The 21,277-nt window shown below is 37.0% G+C and overlaps 1 protein-coding gene across 6 annotated transcripts in view; it reads right to left on the reverse strand.

Annotated features, from left to right (window-relative positions):
- Positions 1 to 21,277, reverse strand: part of SMC5 (structural maintenance of chromosomes 5) — a 113,479-nt gene that overhangs the window by 72,492 nt on the left and 19,710 nt on the right. For 5 of the 6 annotated variants that reach the window (XR_010322970.1, XM_064291230.1, XM_010587531.3 and 2 more), the window contains exons 3-5: positions 16,370 to 16,422; positions 2,972 to 3,134; positions 1,219 to 1,353 (exon numbers count right to left, since the gene is read on the reverse strand). Coding sequence is in view for 5 of the 6 variants with exons in the window: in XM_064291230.1 (XP_064147300.1) it covers positions 1,219 to 1,353; positions 2,972 to 3,134; positions 16,370 to 16,422 (351 nt within the window). In the remaining variant the exon portion in view is untranslated. The remainder of the gene's footprint in view (positions 1 to 1,218; positions 1,354 to 2,971; positions 3,135 to 16,369; positions 16,423 to 21,277) is intronic. The other variant, XM_064291231.1, reaches the window with a different exon arrangement.

Genomic DNA, 21,277 nt, shown 5'->3' on the forward strand with positions numbered 1-21,277 from the left:
AAATAGCTTGTTGTGGTCCCATCTTTTTTCTCAATCAGCCCAAATTCCCTGGAATTCACTACAATATGTTATGTACACTCATGACTCAAGTGCTTTGGACTTAGAAATGAGGTAAAAAAAAAAGCTAAAATTCAAACTTTATACTGCAAATTAACAAAGATATATTTGGAACTCTGATACCTGTTTGTTTTCTTTCAGAGGATGGTAGGCAGTTTAGGTGAGTGTTTCAGATAGAAATACTAGATTGTTTAAGGTAACAGGTCTGAAGGAGCCCTGGTGGCATAACCGTTAAGCATCTGGCTGTTAACCAAAAGGTTTTCTCCCAGCAGCTCTAAGGAGAAAGACATGGTGATCTGCTTCTCTAAAGATTACAGCCTAGGAAACCCTATGGGGCAGTTCTACTCTGTCACACTGGGTCACTATGAGTAGGAATCGACTCGATGGTACCTAACAACAATAACAGACAGGACTGAAGCAGTATAAAATAATTATAAAAAGCTCAGAACAACTCCTTTGGTCATTCACTTTGAATAAGTATAATAAAAATGGCATTTAATGATAAAACACATATTATCAAGAATAGACAGTTACACTTATTTATAACCTTAGTATGAAAATTTACTGAATTTATCTTAGCTGGTGGGACATGGAAAAAGATCCATTACATAAAAAAAAAAAAAAAAAAAAAAAACTTTTCAAATCACATATACCCAAAGGGGTATTTTTATTTATAAGTTTATTAAAGGCAAAAATAAAAATTCAACACTGAAACTGAATGTATAGTCCTCTCACAACATCTACGCTCATGCAGCTGAAAAGATGTGACAGCTGGTTCTTCTACAGGTACTGCACGAAAAGCTGCGTGATTTCTCCTGTAGTACTCATCCCCTTACACAGTGCCTGGCACATAGTAGGTGTTTAATAAATATTGAATGACAGAATAAAACTGCAACTTCCTGAGAGAAAAAAATTATTTTATAATACTTAGTTCCTTAGAAATTCAATTAATAACATATATTTGAAGAAATGAGTGTCAAATTCTCCAAACTTTATCGAATCCATTCTCAATTATTTTAATCAATGTTAGCAATATAATCCTGGATGGAAAAAAAAAAAACAACACAAAAATATAAAATGACTCAATTATGCAGAACAACTATTCACTCTCAATTTCCAGATTTAGATGGTAATTAAAAATAGGTGTCTATTTAGAAATACCTCTAGTTGTTTTTCTTTCTCCCTGAAGTTTTTGAGTTCACAGTGATACCTATACATTTCTGGAGGACCAACTGACTTCTCGGTAGCCTCAAGGAGTTCAATTTTGGTGAGTTTAGCAAATTCCCCAACTTTGTCCTAGAGCACAAAAATAAAATATCAGTCACTATTTTCATTTATGGTGCCCTAGTGGTGTAGCTGCTACGAGTTCGGCTGCCAACCAAAAGGTCAGCAGTTACAAATCCACCAACTGTTCCTTAGAAATCTTATGGGGCAGATCTATGCTGTCCTATAGGATTGCTACGAGTTGAAATTGACTTGAGAGCAACAGGTATTACCGTTCATTAAATTTCTTCAAAATATATTTTAATTAATGATTACCTCTGTTAGGATTGAACTTGTTTAAATAAAGCTTAGGTTAGTAGGTAAATCGTAATATAAACCCTTGAACTTTCCTGTATTACTCTTTAAAATAATAAAGACAACCTTAGGGTATGAATTACCATCTTTCTAAGATCTTTTAAAAGATTTTCTAAGTCAGTATTTCCAGGCTGAACTGTTTATATACATATAGAAATTGTTTTCAGAAAAGGAAAAATAGTTCCTTGGATTGAAATGACCATTAAAAAAAAATCTACCATTTATCATATCAGTTAGAATGTTTAAAAAAAAAAAGAGAGGCAATATCAAGCATCTACATATAAACTGATATCAGCTGATAAATGCAAATGTCTTTAAATTTTATCTGATTTGGATATATGTAATCAAATCATGTTTCTGAAGAAAAAGAACATAAACGGCAAATCAGTACCTAGATAGCACTGAAAGACAAATTTAAAAGTTATTTGATTTTAAAATGTAACACACATTATCTCTATTTTTTATTTTTACTAAATCAACTTAAAATATAATGTGATTTTAGAAGGCATACCTATTAACAAAACCTTAAGAGCCTACAAATGGAAGTACAACTTTTTGTACTGAAAAATACAACTATAGGCAGTCCCCAGGTTATGAACGAGATCTGTTCCTAAGCATGTCTTTAAGTCGAATTTGTAGGTAAGTCGGGACAGGTACAAAAAAAAAATTATATATATATTTATAGTTCTTATTTCCAAAAAATCCAACCCATTGCTGTCAAGTCAATTTCGATCGATTCATTGTGACCCTACAGGAAAGAGTAGACTGCCCCACAGGGTTTTCATGGAGCACCTGGTGGATTCATACAGCCCACCTTTTGGTTAGCAGCCGAACTCAACCACTATACCACCAGAGTTTTTCTTAGTATATGGTATATATTTTAACTTTCTATGCATACAGAATATTTAAGAAACACTTCCAAACTGTGTAATGTTTTCACGAGCATCACAAAGTAGTGCTTGCATTCATTATTCCAAACCACTGTATTTAACTCAAATTTTTAATACAATAGGCTTTATAGCAGTCCACTCTTAAGTATGAGGTGTTCAAAAGTCAGATGTTGGTAACCTGGAGACCGCGTGTATATTTCTTTTGAAACACTCTACAATTTAGACTTTATCAACTGAAATTTGCCAAATTACTACAAATTACTGATATTATACTGTAAGTGATGGAGACCCTATAGTTAACAAAGAACTGTAAGTATTAAGAGTGCTATGTTCAATTCAAATAGTAGCCATTATAATATTCCTTAAAAAACTATTTACAATCCTGTTTGGCATAAAGATAAAACATTATATACAAAGTTTTCAAAGTTACATTATTTCTCACATACCTGAGGTAGAAACTGGCAAAGATTGCTCACTTGAATATTTAAGGCTGCAATCTGTTCTTCTACTACTCTCTGGGTTGTAGATTTTTTGTTGATGAACCAAAAGGACTGATTTTTTGCCACATCAATCTCACGGGTGATGACAAGATTTCCAGAAGCTTTGAACCTAGTTAAAAAATAATATATTCAAAATACATACCATATTTAAAAAATGAAACTTCCAAAATCCTTTGCACCAAAGGTTGCCAGACAGGATTATTACTATATTTAAACTTCTGGTCTTTTGGCCCCTCCAAAGAAGGAAGCCTTGACATTTTATTAGAATAATATATAACTGACCACATGTAAGTTACCACTTACTCAACATTCATAATTAAACTGTTAAATAAAATTAAAACAAATGCAAATACTAATTCCCCCAAACTGCCAGAGGATTTGTGTATCTGGAGTTCCCCTTCCTGGAATCATTATGCTATTCCTCAATCACACGCACTGACTACAGTTCAACACAGGGTGGGGTCTGTCAAAGCAGCAGTTTAACCTTGACACTCCCCCTACTTGAAAAATGTGGGACTGAAAACTGACCCTTGCATAAATATTTCCAGAAATCAAAACTACTCTGTTTACTTAGGTGGCTGCGGCTTCCTCAACATATTCCCCACTCTGAATGCAGGGGGGATGATATCACATGGTCATAAAGAAACATTAAGCAATAGAGTATCTGAAAGAAGGGAATTTACTTATTTCCTGCTTTTAGAAGTACTGCTGCTCCACACCTTCCATCTATTCATCCATCTTCTTCACCGAGAATCAGCAGCATATGGTAGAAAGATAAATTATTGCTATCCAATGGCTAAGTGGTAATTTGTAAATGTTGCACATACAGATTATACTGTAATCGTAACATTTCAAAACAGCAAGATTTAGGACTTCAAAAAAAGTAGTTTTAAGCCTTTATTTCCAGAAGAATGCCTAATGAGGCACGCTTATTGATCCTCCTGCTGTAAGGAACTAAAAATAGTAGATAGAAAATTAGAATATCTTCACAGATGCATTCACTAATTACCATAAAAGTAAGGAACTCTGTACAATCCCAGTGAAGGCAGAAACCCAGAAATGAAAAAATGAAATTGGCTTTCAACTTGAGGGCAGCACTCAACCACCGGGTGAGGATTTCATTTGCAGACAAGTCTAGAGCTACCCAAGGTGGAGACCCTACCAGAAAACACCTCAAAAGGGCTACACGTATGTCAGTAAAAGTGTAAACTAGAAATACTCCATCACCACCACCACTAGGGACAGCAAGGCAAATCTCCTGTCTCAAACTATGGCTTGAAATTGTGAAACAAAAACCTTCCCTGAATTCAGACTTCTAGCTTCTTCAGCTGAGAATATAAATTTCTGTGCTTTTAAGCCACCCACTTGTGTTATTTCTATTACAGCATCACTAGGTAACTAAGACACAAAGGTAGGAGAAAGAAAAGAAATGCTGAAATGTGGGGAAAATAAAAAGCACAAAATAAGGCAATAAAAATAAGTTCAAATATAGGCATAATTACAATAAATATAAATTACTTTATTTAAAAGGCTTGATAAAAAACAACTCAGTTATACCTGATTAAATGAGCTACAAAGGATAAAGAAAGCTTGAATTACATGAATAAAAACAGATAATCAGAAAACATTATTTTAAAAAAAGCTACTAACCATATTAATGGCAGATTAAATTACGTATTTTAAGGCAAACAGCATCAAAAGATAACAAATTTAATTCACCAGTTCAATTCAGAACAACCTGAACCTTCAATGCAACTAATAATGTTTTCAAAATATATAAAGCACAAATTAACAGAAAAACAAGGGTAACTGACAAACCCCCATAGTAGAATATTATACCTTCCCAGTAAAGAATTGATCTGATTGATATTTGTAAAAATGTAGATTTAGCAAAACTAGACACAGTATTAAGGCAATTATGACCATACTGTGTTTATTCCAAGGAAGCAAATTTGATTGAGCATAAGTTCATCAAATATCGAACACTGCACCCAACAATAGCAGGATACGCTCTTTAAAATAAAACGAGCAGCATCTACGAAAAGCTTGCTACAAAAAGCAAGCTTCAACAAATTTCGAAGGATTGGTAACACAAAGATTATACATACACACACACAAACCATACTGCAATCAAAGTAAGTATCAGTAATAGAAATATAACAAGCAAATTACTACATAAGAATTAAGAACAACTTGTAATTATGAACTGAAAATCAAAGTGAAAAAACACTCAGGACTGAAAACCAGGAAAATACTATGTACCTAAACTTGTGTTATGGAGTTAAAACAATACAGAAAGAGATAATTTTAGCCTTAGCTGTTTATATTAGGGTAAACAAGACTAAAAACTAGCACAATAAATACCCATTTCAAGAAGTTAGAAATCTGGTGCCAGGTTGATTACAGTGGACCACTTCCATCACGGAAAGGGCAGCATTTTGTCCTTACTGGGATAGATACTTCCTCTGGATATGGATGTGCCTTCCCTGAACTCAATGCTTCTGCCAAAACTATGATCCAAGGACTCACAGGATGCCTTATCCACCATAACATCACTTCAGATCAAGGGACTGACTTCACAGCTAACTAAGTGCGGCAATGGGGCCCACGCTCATGGAAGTCACTGGTGTTAGCACGTTCCCCATTATCCTGAAGCAGCTGGCTTAATAAAACAATGGAATGGCCTTCTAAAGACATAATTACAGTGCAGGTTAGGTGATAATACCTTGCAGAACTGGGACAACAGTCTCCAGGAGGCTGTATTATGCTCTAAATCTGCATCTAATATATGGTGTTATTTCTCCCATGGCTAGGATTCGTGAGTCCAGGAATCAAGGGGTGGAAATGAGAACGGCACCTCTATTACCACTAGTGACCCACTTGCAAAATTTTTGCATCCTATCCCTACGATCCTATGCTCTGTGGGTCTAGAGGTCTTAGTTCCAAAGGGAGGAGTACTCCCACCAGGAGACACATCATTAATCCCCCTGAACGGGAAGCTAAGAACGCCACCCAGGCACTTCGGGCTCCCCACACCTCTGGATCAACAGAGAAGGGAGTTACCATGTTGGATCGTGCAATTGAGCCTGATTACCAAGTGAAAATCAGATTGACATTACATAATGGAGGTAAAGAAGAGGATGTCTGGAATACAGAAGATTTCTTAGGACGTCATTAGTACTACCGTGCCCTGTGATTAAAGTCAATTGGAAACTACAACAACTCAATTCTGACATGACTCCTAATGGCCCAGACCCTTCAGTAATGAAGGTTTGGGTCACCCCACCAGACAAAGAACCACAACCAGAAGAGATGCTTGCTGAGGGCAATGGGAATACGGAATAGGTGGTGGAAGAAGGTAGTTCTAAATACCAGCTATGACCGCATGACCAGTTGCAGAAATGAGGACTATGACTGTTACAAGTATTTCTTGTCTTGCTACACATGTGTGTATATATATGTACAAACACATACATGCATATACATATGTATTATATATACAGAGAGAGAGCACAAATCTTTGTTTTCTTCCCTCCTTTATCCCATTACTTATTATAAAATATAAGATGTAAATGGGGTTAGTGCATTTTTGGTAGTATGCATGTTAGTTATATCATGTTTGGCACAAGTATGACTTTATAATTGTCTTTATTTAGAGATTACCTATGGTTTAATGAGATGTGTACAGGTGCCAAGCTGAAAGGGTTAGACTATGATGGCTAATGTCATGTATGATCTTGGCTAGGCCAGGATTCTCAGTAGTTTGGCAGATATTATGTAATCACCCTCCATTTTCTGATCTGATGTGAGCAATCAGCTGAAAGGTACATTTCCTTGAGGGTGTTTGCATGCAATACATATGGATGTTCTGGCAAAGCTCACTCTCTCTAGATCCTGCACTCATCTTGTGGCCTGATCTCCAGATCTTAGAGAAGACTTCAGCCAGCAACCTGACCTGCAGATTTGGATTCGCCAGCTCCTGTAACCCTGTGAGTCAGCAGCCTGCCACCTGACCTGCAGATTTTGGGTTTGTCAGCCACCGTAACCACGTCATGAGTCAGGAGAAGCCACCAACCTAATGCCTGACCCACAGATTTGGAACTCACCAGCCTCCACAACTATATCAGCCATTTCCTTGAAAAATCATTATAGCGCACTTATGAAAATACCTTTGGGGGAGGGGGCCTGGTTGGCAAACAAACATAGAAGGTGCATGTTATTTGCAATAAAAACCAGTAGTTCGTTGAAAAGACTAATAAAATCGATAAATTGAATTTTCCTAATCAATAAAAAAAGGAGGGCATAAATGAAAGAGGGAAACATAGCTACAGATGACACAAACTTATATGAGGATATTATTCATGCTAAGAAAATAAAATTATTCTTAGAGAAAAGTATAAATTATCACAATGATTCAAGAAGATACAGAAAATCTAAATTGTCCCATTATCATTAAAAATACTAACTCAGGAGTATATTAAAAAAAAAAAAAACACACAAAAAAGTCTGGTCTCAGATGATTTTACTGGTATGTTCTACCAAACAGTGAAACAATAATGTTCACAAACAATTCCAGAGGAAAAATGAACCTCTCCAACTCATTATATGAAGCTAATATAACTTTGATACTAAGACTTGACAAGAATAGCTCTAGAAAAGAAAATTTCAAGACAATGTTACCCTTGAATATAGATGTCAAAATTCTAAATAAAATATTAGAAAACTAGAACCAGCATTAAGAAAACTATGATCATACTGAATTTAAGAAAGCAAAGTTGGTTGAACTTAAGAAAATTAATCTAATTCATCAACTAAAATAATGATCAACTTAACAGATGTTGATAAAATTTATAAGCTATTTATGATAAAAAGCATAAAAAAAAAATGGGAGAGAATATTCCCAAACAGAGTATTTTCTAAAATCCGCCAACAAATATCTCACTTCACTCCAGCTACACAGGCATTCTCCTGTTCCACAGAAACGTCAAGCTGATTCCCATCTCCGCAATACTGGAATACTGCTTACTCCCAGAGTAAATACTTACTCTCCCCGGAATACTCTTACTCCCAGATCTTATTCTTATGGCTGACTCCCTTTTATCAATCGGTTTTCAGCTAAAAACAGCCTCAGCAGGCCTTCCCTGAGTACTGACTCAATGGGAATAAATAAAAACATCACTTGCCCCAAATCATGTTAAGGTCAATGATGTTAAGGTCAACATTGCTAAATCTAAGCAGTTTGTCCTCATTTTACCTACCTATATAGCAGCATGTTAGACATTTTATGTATATATATATATATATAGATATAGATAGATAGATATATAGCATGAGCACAGTGGTTAAGAGCTCAGCTGCTAAACAAAAGGTCAACATTCTGAATCCATCAGCTGCTCCTTGGAAACCCTATGGGGCAGTTCTACTCTGTCCTATGGTGTCGCTATGAGTCGGAATCAATTTGATGGCAATGAGTTTGGGTTTTTTTTTTTTTAAATATATATAGCAGCATCAGACATAGGTGATCACTTCCTCCTCCTCAAAACATTTTCTTTACTTGGTTTCCAAGTATTATACTCTTCTGGTTCACCAGCAAATTCTTCTTGTCTCCTTAGTTTTCTATGTTCAACTTATAGATACTGAAGTGCAACACGGGTTAGTTCTTAGACCTCTTCTTTCATTTATCTATACCTTTTCCCTTTATGATTTCATCCATCTATAAATACTGACCCAAAACCAAAAAACCCATTGCCGTCGATTCCGACTCATAGCAACCCTATGGGACAGAGTAAAACTGCCTCATAGAGTTTCCAAGGAGTGCCTGGCGGATTCGAACTGCCGATCTCTTGGTTAGCAGCCGTAGCACTTAACCACTACACCAAATACTGACAGCTCCCCCAAATGTATTATCTTTGGCTCAGACATCTCCCTGAACCACAGGTTTATACATCTAACTTTCCATCCAACATCTCTTACCTCAATGTTTAATAGGCATCCCAAAGTTTATTCCATATCTTATTGATTCTGGAAAGCACTTGTTTTACATCTTAACATTTCTGAAACTAAGGTGTGCATACCAACATTTTGTGGCATAGCTTAATTGGAAGGTTCATCTTACTTACAAGTGATGGCATCGTAGATCTAATGAAATATGATGTACTTCAAAATAAACTTCTGACCTTTCTCCCAAAACTTCCTGCAGCAGGTTTCTCTACCTCAGTCAATGGAAACTCCATTTTTTCCATTATACATGCCAGATACATTGGAGTTCTCCTTAACGCCTCTCTCCCCATTCCACAACTGATCCTGTGGGCTCTTACCTTCAAATTACATCCAGAATCTGACCACTTTCCACTACTTCCACTGCTACTACTACTATCTTGGTACAAGCTACCTTCACCTCTCATCTGCGTTGTTATATTAGTCTCTTAACTGATCTTTTTGCTTTTGCCTTTGCCCTCCTACCATCTATTCTCCACACAGCAACCAAATAATCTAGCTAAAATTTAAGTCAGTTCACATCATTCCTCTGCTCAAAACCTGATGGCTTCACATCTTATCTGAAATAAAAGCCAAGTCCTGACATTGGTCTACAAGGCTCTATGAGATGGCTTCCTGATACCTTCAGATCTCATCTTCTACTATCCTCTTCTTCCTTCAATGCAATCCAGTCACTACTTCAGGGCATCAGCATTTGCAGATCCATCCACCTGAAATGCTCTTTCCTCAAATATCTGTATGCTCTCTCCCCAACCTCCTTCAGGTCTTTGCTCTAATGCCTGCTTCTCAGTAACACCTTTCCTGATCACCCTATTTAAAACTGTAAACCCCATTGTGACACTCCTATATCCCCTTCCTGCATTATTTTTCTACACAGTACTTATACTTATCACCACCTAATTTCATATATATTTTACTTATTTATTTATTTACTGTCCTATCTCATGCCTCTAAATTCCATGAGGGCAGTGTTGTATCTCCAATGTATAGGCACTCAATAAATATTTGATAAATGACTCCACAAATGCATGCCATAGATTATTTTACCCACCATTCCACTCACTAAGTGTGTGGTCAGGCAGTGCATTTGTTCAATAACAGTAACAATTTCAAAAACTAATGCTGAGCTGTTTTGTGTTTGGCACTCTCAAGGGCATGTGGACCCTAACAGAACAAGTGACTACAACATAACCATATATAATTTAGAGGAAAGGAAACTTCCTCCTGTGCCAGACTTGGTAACAGAGCTCTGGTTAATGGTCACAGGTTAGTTGATTAGAGCTAGTAGCTACTCAATACCAAGAAGTTTACCTCTTTAAATGAAAGAAAACAACTGGGTCTTGGTGGTTGAGAACAGAAAGTCAGGAACGCTTAAGATCTATGGTAATGCTTACTGGACTTTTGTAACTAAAATACTCCCTCTGTGTTTTATAAATATAACTGGCTTAGTATATTTGTTTCAGTCCCAACATTACGAAACTGGTGATCAATCAACAGTGCCAAGGCTAACACAGGAATGTATTTGGCAAGTAATTTTTTAATTCCCCTACTAACCCACCAGCCACATTTTTACTAACCCACCAGCCACACCATGGAAGAAAGATGTGGCAGTCTGCTTCCTTGAAGATTATAGCCTTGGAAACCCTATGGGACTGTTCTACTCTGTCCTGTAGGGTTGCTATGAGTTGAATTTACTCGATGGCATCGGGTTTTTTTTTTTTTTTTAATATAAAATTCACCATGTTAAAGCATACGAGTCACATAAAATGATGCTCACGAAGAGTAGATACATGAGACTAAATGGGCAGCTCCTGTCCAAAGGTGAGATGAGAAGGCAGAAAGGACAGGAGCTAGTTGAATGGACATGGGAAATCCAGGGTAGAAAGGAGGAGTATGCTGTCACATTATAGGGAGAGCAACTAACCAACAAAAAAGTTGTAAACTTTCACTTAAAACATAATAAAAAATAAAGTGTACAATTCAATGTTTTTTGGTATATTCACAAGGTTGTACAGCCATCACCACTATCTAATTTCAGAATTTCCCACTTCAAAAAGAAATTCCGTAACTGTTAGCAGTCACTCCCATTCCTTCTTCCTCTCAAATCCTGGCAACTGCTAACCTACTTTCTGTCTCTATGGCTTTGCCTATTCTGGACATTTCTCATAAATGCAATTATACAATATGAGGCCTTTGTGTCTGGCTTCTTTCAGTAACGATAATATTTATAAGGTTACAGCACATAAAATGTCATTCCTTTTTATTACTGATTAATATGTCATTGAATGGATATATCATATTTTGCTTATCCATTCATCAGTTGATGGACATTTGGGTTGTTCCTACTTTTTGCTGTTATGGATAATGCTGCTATGAACATTCATAGGGTCGCTATTAGTCGGAATCAACTCGATGGCAGTGGGTTTGGTTTTTGGGTATAGTAACCCTATGTTTAACTTTCTGAGGAACTGTTTTCCAAAGTGGCTGTACCATTTTACATTCCCACCACCAGTGTAAAAGGGTTCCAGTTTCTCCACATTCTAGCCAACGTTTGTTACTAATGTCTTGTCCTTGACCTTAGGGCAAAAAAGTTTCAGTCTTTCACTATTAAGTATGATGGTAGCTGTGCGTTTTTTCATGGATGCCCTTTATCAAATTGAGGAAGTTTCCTTCTATCCCTAGATTTTTGAGTGTTTTGATCATTAAAGGCTGTTGAATTTTACTGAATACATGTCTGTTAAGAGAATTTGGCAATTACTTTTATAAGTTAATTCTACCGCAAGCACATATGTTATCCTTTATTCAAGGTCAAGAAGAATTCCTGAAATTATTCCTTCCCTAGTAGAATGTAAGAGGCCATGTTGTTGTGTGCTGTCAAGTCGATTCTGACTCATAGTGACCCTACAGGACAGAGCAGGAGTACCCCATAGGGTTTCCTAGGCTGTAATTTTTACAGGAGCACATAGCCAGGTCTTTTCTCCTGTAGAGCTACTGGGTTGGTTCAAACTGCTGACCTTCCAGTTAGCAGCCAAGAGCTTAACCGCTGTGCCAACAGGGCTCCTTTATAAGCCTCCATATATACTGCTATTTTCCTCTCCGAACTGTCAAGCTTGCAGAGCTTTATTCCTTATACAGGTGGCAACTTCTCTTCATCTTCACCAATGCAATAATATCTCTGTACTTCTCAGCCATGAGATATACTTCCACATTCTAAAATAAATCACTGTACCCTTGGCACTGGGAAATCAATACTTGAAATAAATCTCTAATAAAAAATGGCTCACTAAAAATTACTGCGGTTAATTATCTTTTTGTAAGTTATTGATCATTTGCATTCTGTTTTGCCTTTTGTCTCTCCTGTAAATCATCTTCTACATTTTTTAAATAATTAAAACAATTTTTAAAGTAATCACAAATATATTCTCAAAAATATAGGATTTTTCAAAAGTATGTAACGTGTAAAAAAAAAAAAGGAAATTCCCTCACAATATACTTTCATATATCACTACCTTCTCCCTTGAAGGGAACAGTATGATATTTCTTTAAGGCAGTGGTTACATGGCTATAATCTTCCAGACATTTGTCTATTACATAAAAGTACATATACAACTACAGTGGCATTTTTTCATTTGCCACGAATTTCTACAATGTGGATATTTCACAATTAATATAACCACATCTTATTAATGGACATTTAATTTTATAATTATTCACTATAAAAATTAGGAAATGTTCGGAGGCTGGGCCACGATGGCGGAGTAGTCAGACGCTTCTGATGATCCCTCTTACAACAAAGACCCCAAAAAACAAGTGAAATGATTATATTTATGACAAGCTAGGAGCCCTGAACATCAAAGGTAAGATCAGAAAACGGACTGAGAGGCAGGGGACAGAGAGATGGTTCAGAAACGGCAAGGAGTTGCCAGACCTCACTCGGCGGGAACCCTCAGGCACGATCCCCTGGAGCAACCGCGGCGGGGCTGGCAGTGGCGCTCTGGATGCCGTTTCCTCTGGGGGAGACAGCAAGCCACACAGCCTACTCACACCTCCAGAACCAGAGAAGAACCGCACTCTCACCAAAAACTAAGTACTTGCATTTATTTTACCAAGCCCCGGCCCCCAGGCTGGCTTCAGTGCCTGTTGATTTCCCTAGGCCTGCAATAATTCCTGCTGCGCACCCTGAGCCATTCTCTTGGCCTTGGAGAAGGAAGAAATTAACAACTAGGGAAAAGATAATCTGCCAGATCCCCTAAGCTGGGGAGCTCAGGGTAGAAGCAGCTCCTGTCCAGACACAAATGGTCCATGGACTTTTAATATCTTTCACCCTGCACGGACCTGTGTGGGCCCATTTCAGGAGAACAGGGTCTTGTTGGCAGACTGCAACTATTTCAGCTGAGCGGTGGAGAGGTGGGTTTTTGATGTTTGACGCTGCTTTGCCTATTAAGCAGGGTCCTCACCTACCTACATCAAGGGACTAAAGTCTGGAAGCTCCACCCACGTCACCTACCCACCCAAGACAGGGGTCCGAGGATAAGTGATACCTCCCAGTCCTTACAACCAAAGCCATTGAGTGCCCATGGTGTGGCTGCAGAACCCACCCACCTGTGCACTCCAGGGAACAGGGACATGCATTTCTCACAGACACTCGGGGGACGGTTCTCAGCACCCTGCCTTGGTCAGGGCATGACTCCCTGCTGCAACCAGATACCTGTGCCTACACCAATCACTGCTGACCCTCTAAGACTGTAGGACAGAGCCTGTACCACACACTCAATGACCAACTACCTGGACATGTGAGCTGAATCCATACAAGAAAATGAATGGACTCAGGCACATATACCTGGTAATAGCTCTAGCCATCTGGTGACAGGACGTTAGAGCTTCAAAGGAGAAAATAATCAAACTAGCTCACTCGAGCAGCCTATCTGGGAATATCAAAACAAAACAAAGCAAAGAGTTAGGATATGGTAAGCAAACATAAATTAATACGATAACTTATAGATGGCTTGGAGACAACAGTCAATATCAAATCACATAAAGAAGCAGACCATGATCGTTTCAACAAGCTCTCAAAACAAAGAATCAAGGAGTCTTCTGGATGAAGGTGTCTTCCTGGAATTACCAGATGCAGAATACAAAAGATTAATACACAGAACTCTTCAAGACATCATGAAGCCAAGGAACACACAGATAAAGCAGTTGAAGAAATTAAAAAGATTACTCAAGAACATAATGAAAAATTTAATAGGCTGCAAGAATTCATAGAGAGACAGCAATCAGAAATTCAGAAGATTATAACAATAAAATTACAGCATTAGACAACCCACTAGAAAAGTCAGAGGAGCAGAACTCAGGAAATGGAAGGCAGAATTAGTGAGACTGAAGAGAAAACACTTTGCACCAATATATTTGAAGAAAGATGAGATAAAAGAATCTAAAAAAATGAGGAAACCCTAAGAATCATGTGGGACTCTATCAAAAGCAATAACCTATGAGTGACTGGAGTACCAGAACAGAGAGGGATATCAGAAAATACAGAGAACTGTTGAAGATTTGTTGGCAGAAAACTTCCCTGATATCGTGAAAGATGAGAAGATACCTATCCAAGATGCTCATCAAACTCCACATAGGTTGATTTCAAAAGAAAGTCACCAAGACACATTATAATCAAACTTGCCAAAACCAAAGATTAAGAAACAATTTTAAAAGTGGCTAGGAATAAATGAAAAGTCACCTACAAAAGAGAGTCAATAAGCTCGGACTACTCAGCAGAAACCATGCAGGCAAGAAAGCAATCGGATGACTTATATAAAACCTTGAAGGAAAAAAATTGCCAGCCAAGAATCACATATCCAGCAAAACTGTCTCTCAAACATGAAGGTGAAATTAGGACATTCCCAGATAAACAGAAGTTCAGGGTATTTGTAAAAACCAAACCAAAACTACAAGACATACTAAAGGGAATTCTTTGGTTAGAAAATCAGTAATATCAGATATCAATCCAACACCAGAACACAGGACAGGGCAACCAGGTATCAACCCAGATAGGGAAATCAGAAAAACAAATCAAGATTAAAAAATGCTCAAAACAGGGAAACAGCGATGTCATTATATAAAAGGTGACAACATTAAAACAATAAACAGGGACAAAAAAATGAAGTCAGATCTTTCACATGGAGAGGAAGTCAAGGAGATATAAAGAAATAAAAGTTAGTTTTAAACTTAGAAAAATAGGGGTAAATATTAAGGTAACCACAAAGGAGACTAACAATCCTACTCACCAAAATAAAAACAAAAAGACTCAGCAAAAACAAAATTATCAATTTCTTTGAGAAAGGGAATGGACTATGGTGACAGAAATGCCAAGTATTTGCCATAAATGAGATCCGCCAAACTATTCATAGTGGGTATTTCTAGAAGTTAGAATTATGGCAATGAGAAGGCTTTCATTTTCAGCTTTATACACTTCCACATTGCGCATTTTTTTAAACAAGCAAATGTTACTGTGACATGGTTGAGACTGCGCAGCAACTTGACTGGGCCATGATTCTGTGTTTATATGTGATCGTTCCCATGATGGAATTTGCTATGATTAGCCAATCAGTTGAAAGAGTGTTTCCTGGGGGGTGTGGCCTGCTTCCAAATATAAGCAGGCATTCTAGCTTTATTGCTCCCTCTGGATCCTGTGGATGCCTCCTGTTCATCCGACTTCTGGTTCTTGGGACTTGAGCTAACAGCTTATCAGCCAATCTTGGGATTCACCCATCTTCACAGCCTGCGAGCGGGAGCCCTGCTCTCCGACCTGTCGATCTTGGGTTCACCAGACCCTGCAGCTACATGAATTAAGAGAAGCCTCCATCCTGATCCATGGACTTAGGACATTCCAGCCTCTACAATCCCATGACCCATTTCCTTGATATGAATCTCTCTATATACATTTATCTGTTTCACTAGTTTTGTTTCTCTAGAGAACCCGAACTAAGACACTTTCAAAACCAGCAAAAACAATAGATATTTTAAATTTGCGAAAAATACCACAATTTCTTAGTAGATATTTAACAGTGGTGGTATGTTTCTATTGCACTACCTCACGTAAACTTGTAATTTCCTCAAGAATTTCTCCAAAAGAGAATTCTTACAATTCAGTCTTTAAGTCTGAAAGATCAGAAAACAAAAATATAAAATAAGCTTACTTGTTTGGATAAAGTATTTTTAAAATATTAATATTATTCCTAACATTTTGCCATAATACTATATTACTGTTTTTTTTTAACATCATCAGGAAAGTACAGACATAAACTAAGAAATTATACAGGAAAAAGTGGTTTGAGCACCTTCAACACTTACAATTCAATTTCAACCATGCCTTTGGTACATCCCCGCTTCACAAAAAAGCCAACCTAAGACAAAAAAAAAGAAAAAGTGAGGTGTGTGATGACACTCCTGGGTTAATAATCAGAGATTAGTAAAGTCATTACTATTTATCAGCTTAAGATCCTTTCGATAACTTCTCTGTATGTCCATCCCCATCATTTTCTAAATGTACCCTTCCCAGATTTAGGCCTCTCCCAGTGGTGCAATGGTTAAGTGCTCAGCTGCTAGCCAAAAGATTAGCAGTTCAAACCCACCCAGCAGCTCTGCAGGGGAAAAATGGCCTAGCAATCGTAAAGATGACAGCCTAGAAAACCCTATGGGGCAGCATTGCTATGAGTTGGAACCAACTCTATGGCACCTAACAATAACACTGTTTCCTCCCACAAATAACAACAATAATATTATCGTTTACTGAGTCTCCTATGTATTAGTTTTGTGTTACAAAGCTAGTAACAAAGCAAGTGTAGAGCAAAGATTTGAAACCAGATAATCCAGCTCAATATTTCCTTCTGTTATATATATAAAGTTGCCAGGAGTTGGAGCCAACTCAACTACAACTAACAACAATCCAGCTTCAGAGTCTGTACTTAACCACTACACTAATCTCTCTCAAAGAGAAAAGAAAAAGAAGCCAGTGGGAAAATAGATCCTATAGTATGATCACAAACAGCTATACCAAACCTTCTTCCTACCATTGAAGAAGTCATCAAGCATACTTTAAACACGAGTAATATTACAATTTACAAAGTAAAACAGATATTTTTGAGCTAGTTTGTATGTATGAGTATAAGCATGAAAGCAGATCCCAGACCTAAAAAGTTCAGACTGCATCTTAGATCAGGCCATAAATACTGGGATAACCAAAAAACAAAAATAGGCAAGGGGGTACACAATACACCTTGCAAATAAATAATTATCTCTTTAACAGTGATGATGGTAGAGATGATGACAACTATCACAACTGCTAACATTTATTAAGCATTTACTATATCCTGCTACTCTAAACACCTGGAATATATTTTCTCATTTAATACTCATAAACAACCTTATGAGGTATATATTGTATCCATTTTATAGATGATGAAACTGAGGACTAGAAAGGTGAAAAAACAAGCCTGTTCTTGTGACTATGAAGTAGAGTTTAAGGATTAATAGCACAGGTTTAACATGCACTGGGTGTTTTTTTGGAACACCCAGTATGGAGACTCAAATCTCCACTCTGTCATATAGAAATTGCCTGACACTGGCCAGGTTACTTAAACTCTCTGTTTTCAGTTCCCTTGTAGATCAGATAAACAACAGCACCTTGTGGGAGAGCTATTTGCTCATTAGCGTGCAACAATTAAAATACTTGGTATCATTGGAAGAAAAAATAATCAGGAGGAGTTACTGTCCGTACAGGTGGTCTAGTATATGCTTGTGTTAAATTTTTATATCAGCATTTAAAATAAAACATACACCTGTGTTAAATTTTTATATTAACATTTAAAATGAAACATTAGAATATTCTAGCTGAGAACTTCGGCATCCTCCAAATATATCTGTGGATACCCAAAGTCTGCAACTCTCTTGTCTAGGAAACACTACACTCCAATTTCCCTTAAAAACCCTAATGCTCAAAGATAAGAAAAGATGCATTTTCTTTATGACAAAACTAAACATGGGAAGGCTGGTGAAAACTCTAATAGTTTAATCTTGCGGCATGATTAATTTCTCTTCTGTGTGGCCTTTCTAGCCATGGTCTTGAAACTCCCAGCCAGTTGATTGTGCGACAGGGTAATTGTGGCCTACCAAGGGGATTGGTCAGTTTTGCCTTAAGAGTCAATTCCAGAGGAGAGAGGAGGAGCCCACCATCACCAAGGAAAGAGAGACCAGCAGGAGAGACCTGGCACCAGGAGACAGTGTAGTGGGCTTCCTGGCCCACATAGAGAGAAAGTTGAATACCTCTGGGCAGAGACTGAGGGCCTGGGAGAGGTATGCCTGTGAGTACAGCTGAGGACAGGCTATCCTGATGGAAGAACCGAATCCTGAGTGTTCTTGAGCCTGAACTGTAACTGTTCAGTAAACCCCATAATTGTGAGTATGGCCTGAGTTCTGCGTGGCCACTGCAATGAATTATCGAATCCAGTAAGGAGTGCTGTAGGACAGTAAAGATGGCAGAGAGAGGAGGCTTGTCTGGCCTGCACCTCATGGGAGTCAACCCTGCACTGTTGATCTTGGTTGTCCTTTGCTTTTGTGGGGTTGGGGAGGTCAGACACCTCCCCCAAGCTGTTTTTACAAATCTATTCCTACTGTACAGCCCCTGGAGTATAATCCAGCAGACCATTTCACAGACAAGGATTTTATAAACCATTTCTGACAAGTAAAGACTATCATTATTCATAAATTTGAGCTGGCTCTCTGAAGCAATCTACTTCAATCCATTCATCTTTAAAATGAAGAAAAACTGAGGTCCAGATAACTGGCTAAGGTCTCAAAGCTAATTATTAATGGAAAGCAGCATCCTTCATGGAAACCCTGGTGGCATAGGGGTTAAGAGTTCGGCTACTAACCAAAAGGTCGGCAGTTCGAATCCACTGTGTGCTCTTTGGGAACCCTACAGGGCAGTTCTACTCTGTCCTATAGGGTCACTATGAGTAAGAATTGACTCGATGGCAATGGGTTAGTTTATGGGTTAGTATCTTTCATACACCATAAGTATCTCCCCTACAGCATTAAAAAAAAAATTTTTTTTTAATGAGTATATATATAATCTTAAATGATATTTGCTTCTATCTTGTAACCTTACATTTTAAGCTGGGCTAAGAAACTTGGAATATCACTTGATAATACTGCAATACTGACAGTAATTAAAAATGTAAAGAATCGTTTTAAGTTTTGAAAAAAAAATTTAAAGTGGGTTAATTCTCAGATTTTTTTAAAGTATATTTTTATTTGAAATGTTATATACTAAACAGTATACTTATAGTGACCCTATAGGACAGAGTAGGACTGTCCCCTAGGGTTTCCAAGGAGAGGTTGATGGATTCGAACTGCTGACCTTTTGGTTAGTAGACGAGCTCTTAACCGCTATGCCACCAGGCTCCAACGGTATATATAAACTTCATATACTGCTTAAGAATAATAAAACCATGTATCTACCAGCAGTTTAAGAAACTGAACATTGTCACCCTAATTGCATCCTTAGCTCTCCTAAACAAATGTAATCTCTGATTTGATCTTTTTTTTTTACTTTACTCTAGTTTTACTACATATATTTCTATCTCTAAACATTGAATATATTATTTTATCTGACTTTGACTATTGCATAAACAAAATCATATTACATGTGTTCTTCCAACATGGTATCTTTGCTTAAAATTAGGTTTCTGGCATTTAGCCAGTGAAGTACACTATTTTTGATTTTTCTCTACCATATAATATTCCATCTTATTTGACTGTAACAGAATTTGTTACAAACAATACTGCTATAAACATTTCTGTGATTTCCTCCTGTATAAATGTACAAGAGCTTTCCAGGGTATCAAGCTTGTTAACTGTTGTTCAAGTCTTCTGTATTTTTACTCATTTTTTATATGATTGATCTATTATTGATAGCTCTCCCACTATGATTATGGATCTGATAACTTGTTAGAATTCTGTTGATTCTGCTTACATATTTTGAAGCTACATTATCAGGCAAATTCAAGTTGAAAAGTGATTTATTTTCCAGCTGAACTGAGCCTTTCATCAATATTTAATAACCACCTTTATCTCCAAAAATACTGTTTACTTTAAAGACTATTTTCCCTGGTATTAATTCAGTTAAACCTATTTTCTTTTGTACAGTATTTGCCTAGAGTGTCTTTTTTCATCCTTATCAATTTTCAACAGCTTTTCATTTTATATATGCATCTTATAAACAAATATAACTGAGTTTTGTTTTATTTATCCATTCTAACAGCTGTTATCACTTAATGAGAGTACAGATCACTTTATAATTATCATTAATAATATATTTGGATGTATTTCTAAAATCTTATTTTGTGTTTTTTAATTATTTAATTTTCTATACTTCTTTCTCTTCTCTTTTTCAAACCTCCTTTTGCATTGTTTAGGTGATGAATATTGTTTTCCTCTCATTCTACTTTTTGCCTTTCTTCTTTAGAGGATACATATTCCATTTCAATTTTTTAAGTGGTTATCCCAAAAATTTTAATATGCATATTTAACTTAATAAATCCTAAAGTTGATCAACTATCTTAACTTCCTCTCAATAATACAAATCCTTAGAGTGCTTTAACTCTGACCACTTCAGTCCTATTGTCCAATATTTTAGTTCTAGAATGTCTTAAACTCCACAAATTATAGACATTATTTTAAACAGTTTGCATATACTTCCCTACATATTTACCCCTTTTCTGCTAAACATTTCTTTTTGCATCTCAGACTGTTCATCTGGAATCATTTACCTTCCTCATAAATTACATATGTTCAAAATTCCCTTAGTGAGGATTTTGGTCTTTAATCATTTTCTTTCCTACCTCTATTCTGGAAGGATATTACTACTGGATATGCAATTACAGGCTGGCTTTTATTTTCTTGGCAGTGAGAACAATATCTTGCTCTCTCCTGTCTTCTAAGAGTTAGCTCTTGGTCTAATTCTGGTTCCTTTGTAGGTTTTCTGGCTGCTTTAAAAATCTTCTCTGTAATTTGGTGTTTTGTAACTCACTATACTGTAACCATGTATGGATTTCTGTCATTTATCCTGCCCTGGTGGTGCAATGGTTAAGAGCCTGGCTGCTTACCAAAATATCGGCAGTTCAAATTCACCAGCCACTCCTTAGAAACCCTAAGGGGCAGTTCTACTCTGTCCTATAAGGTCGCTATGCGTTGGAATTG

The sequence above is a fragment of the Loxodonta africana genome, chromosome 9 (assembly GCF_030014295.1).
Source record: "Loxodonta africana isolate mLoxAfr1 chromosome 9, mLoxAfr1.hap2, whole genome shotgun sequence".
Lineage (NCBI taxonomy): Eukaryota > Metazoa > Chordata > Mammalia > Proboscidea > Elephantidae > Loxodonta > Loxodonta africana.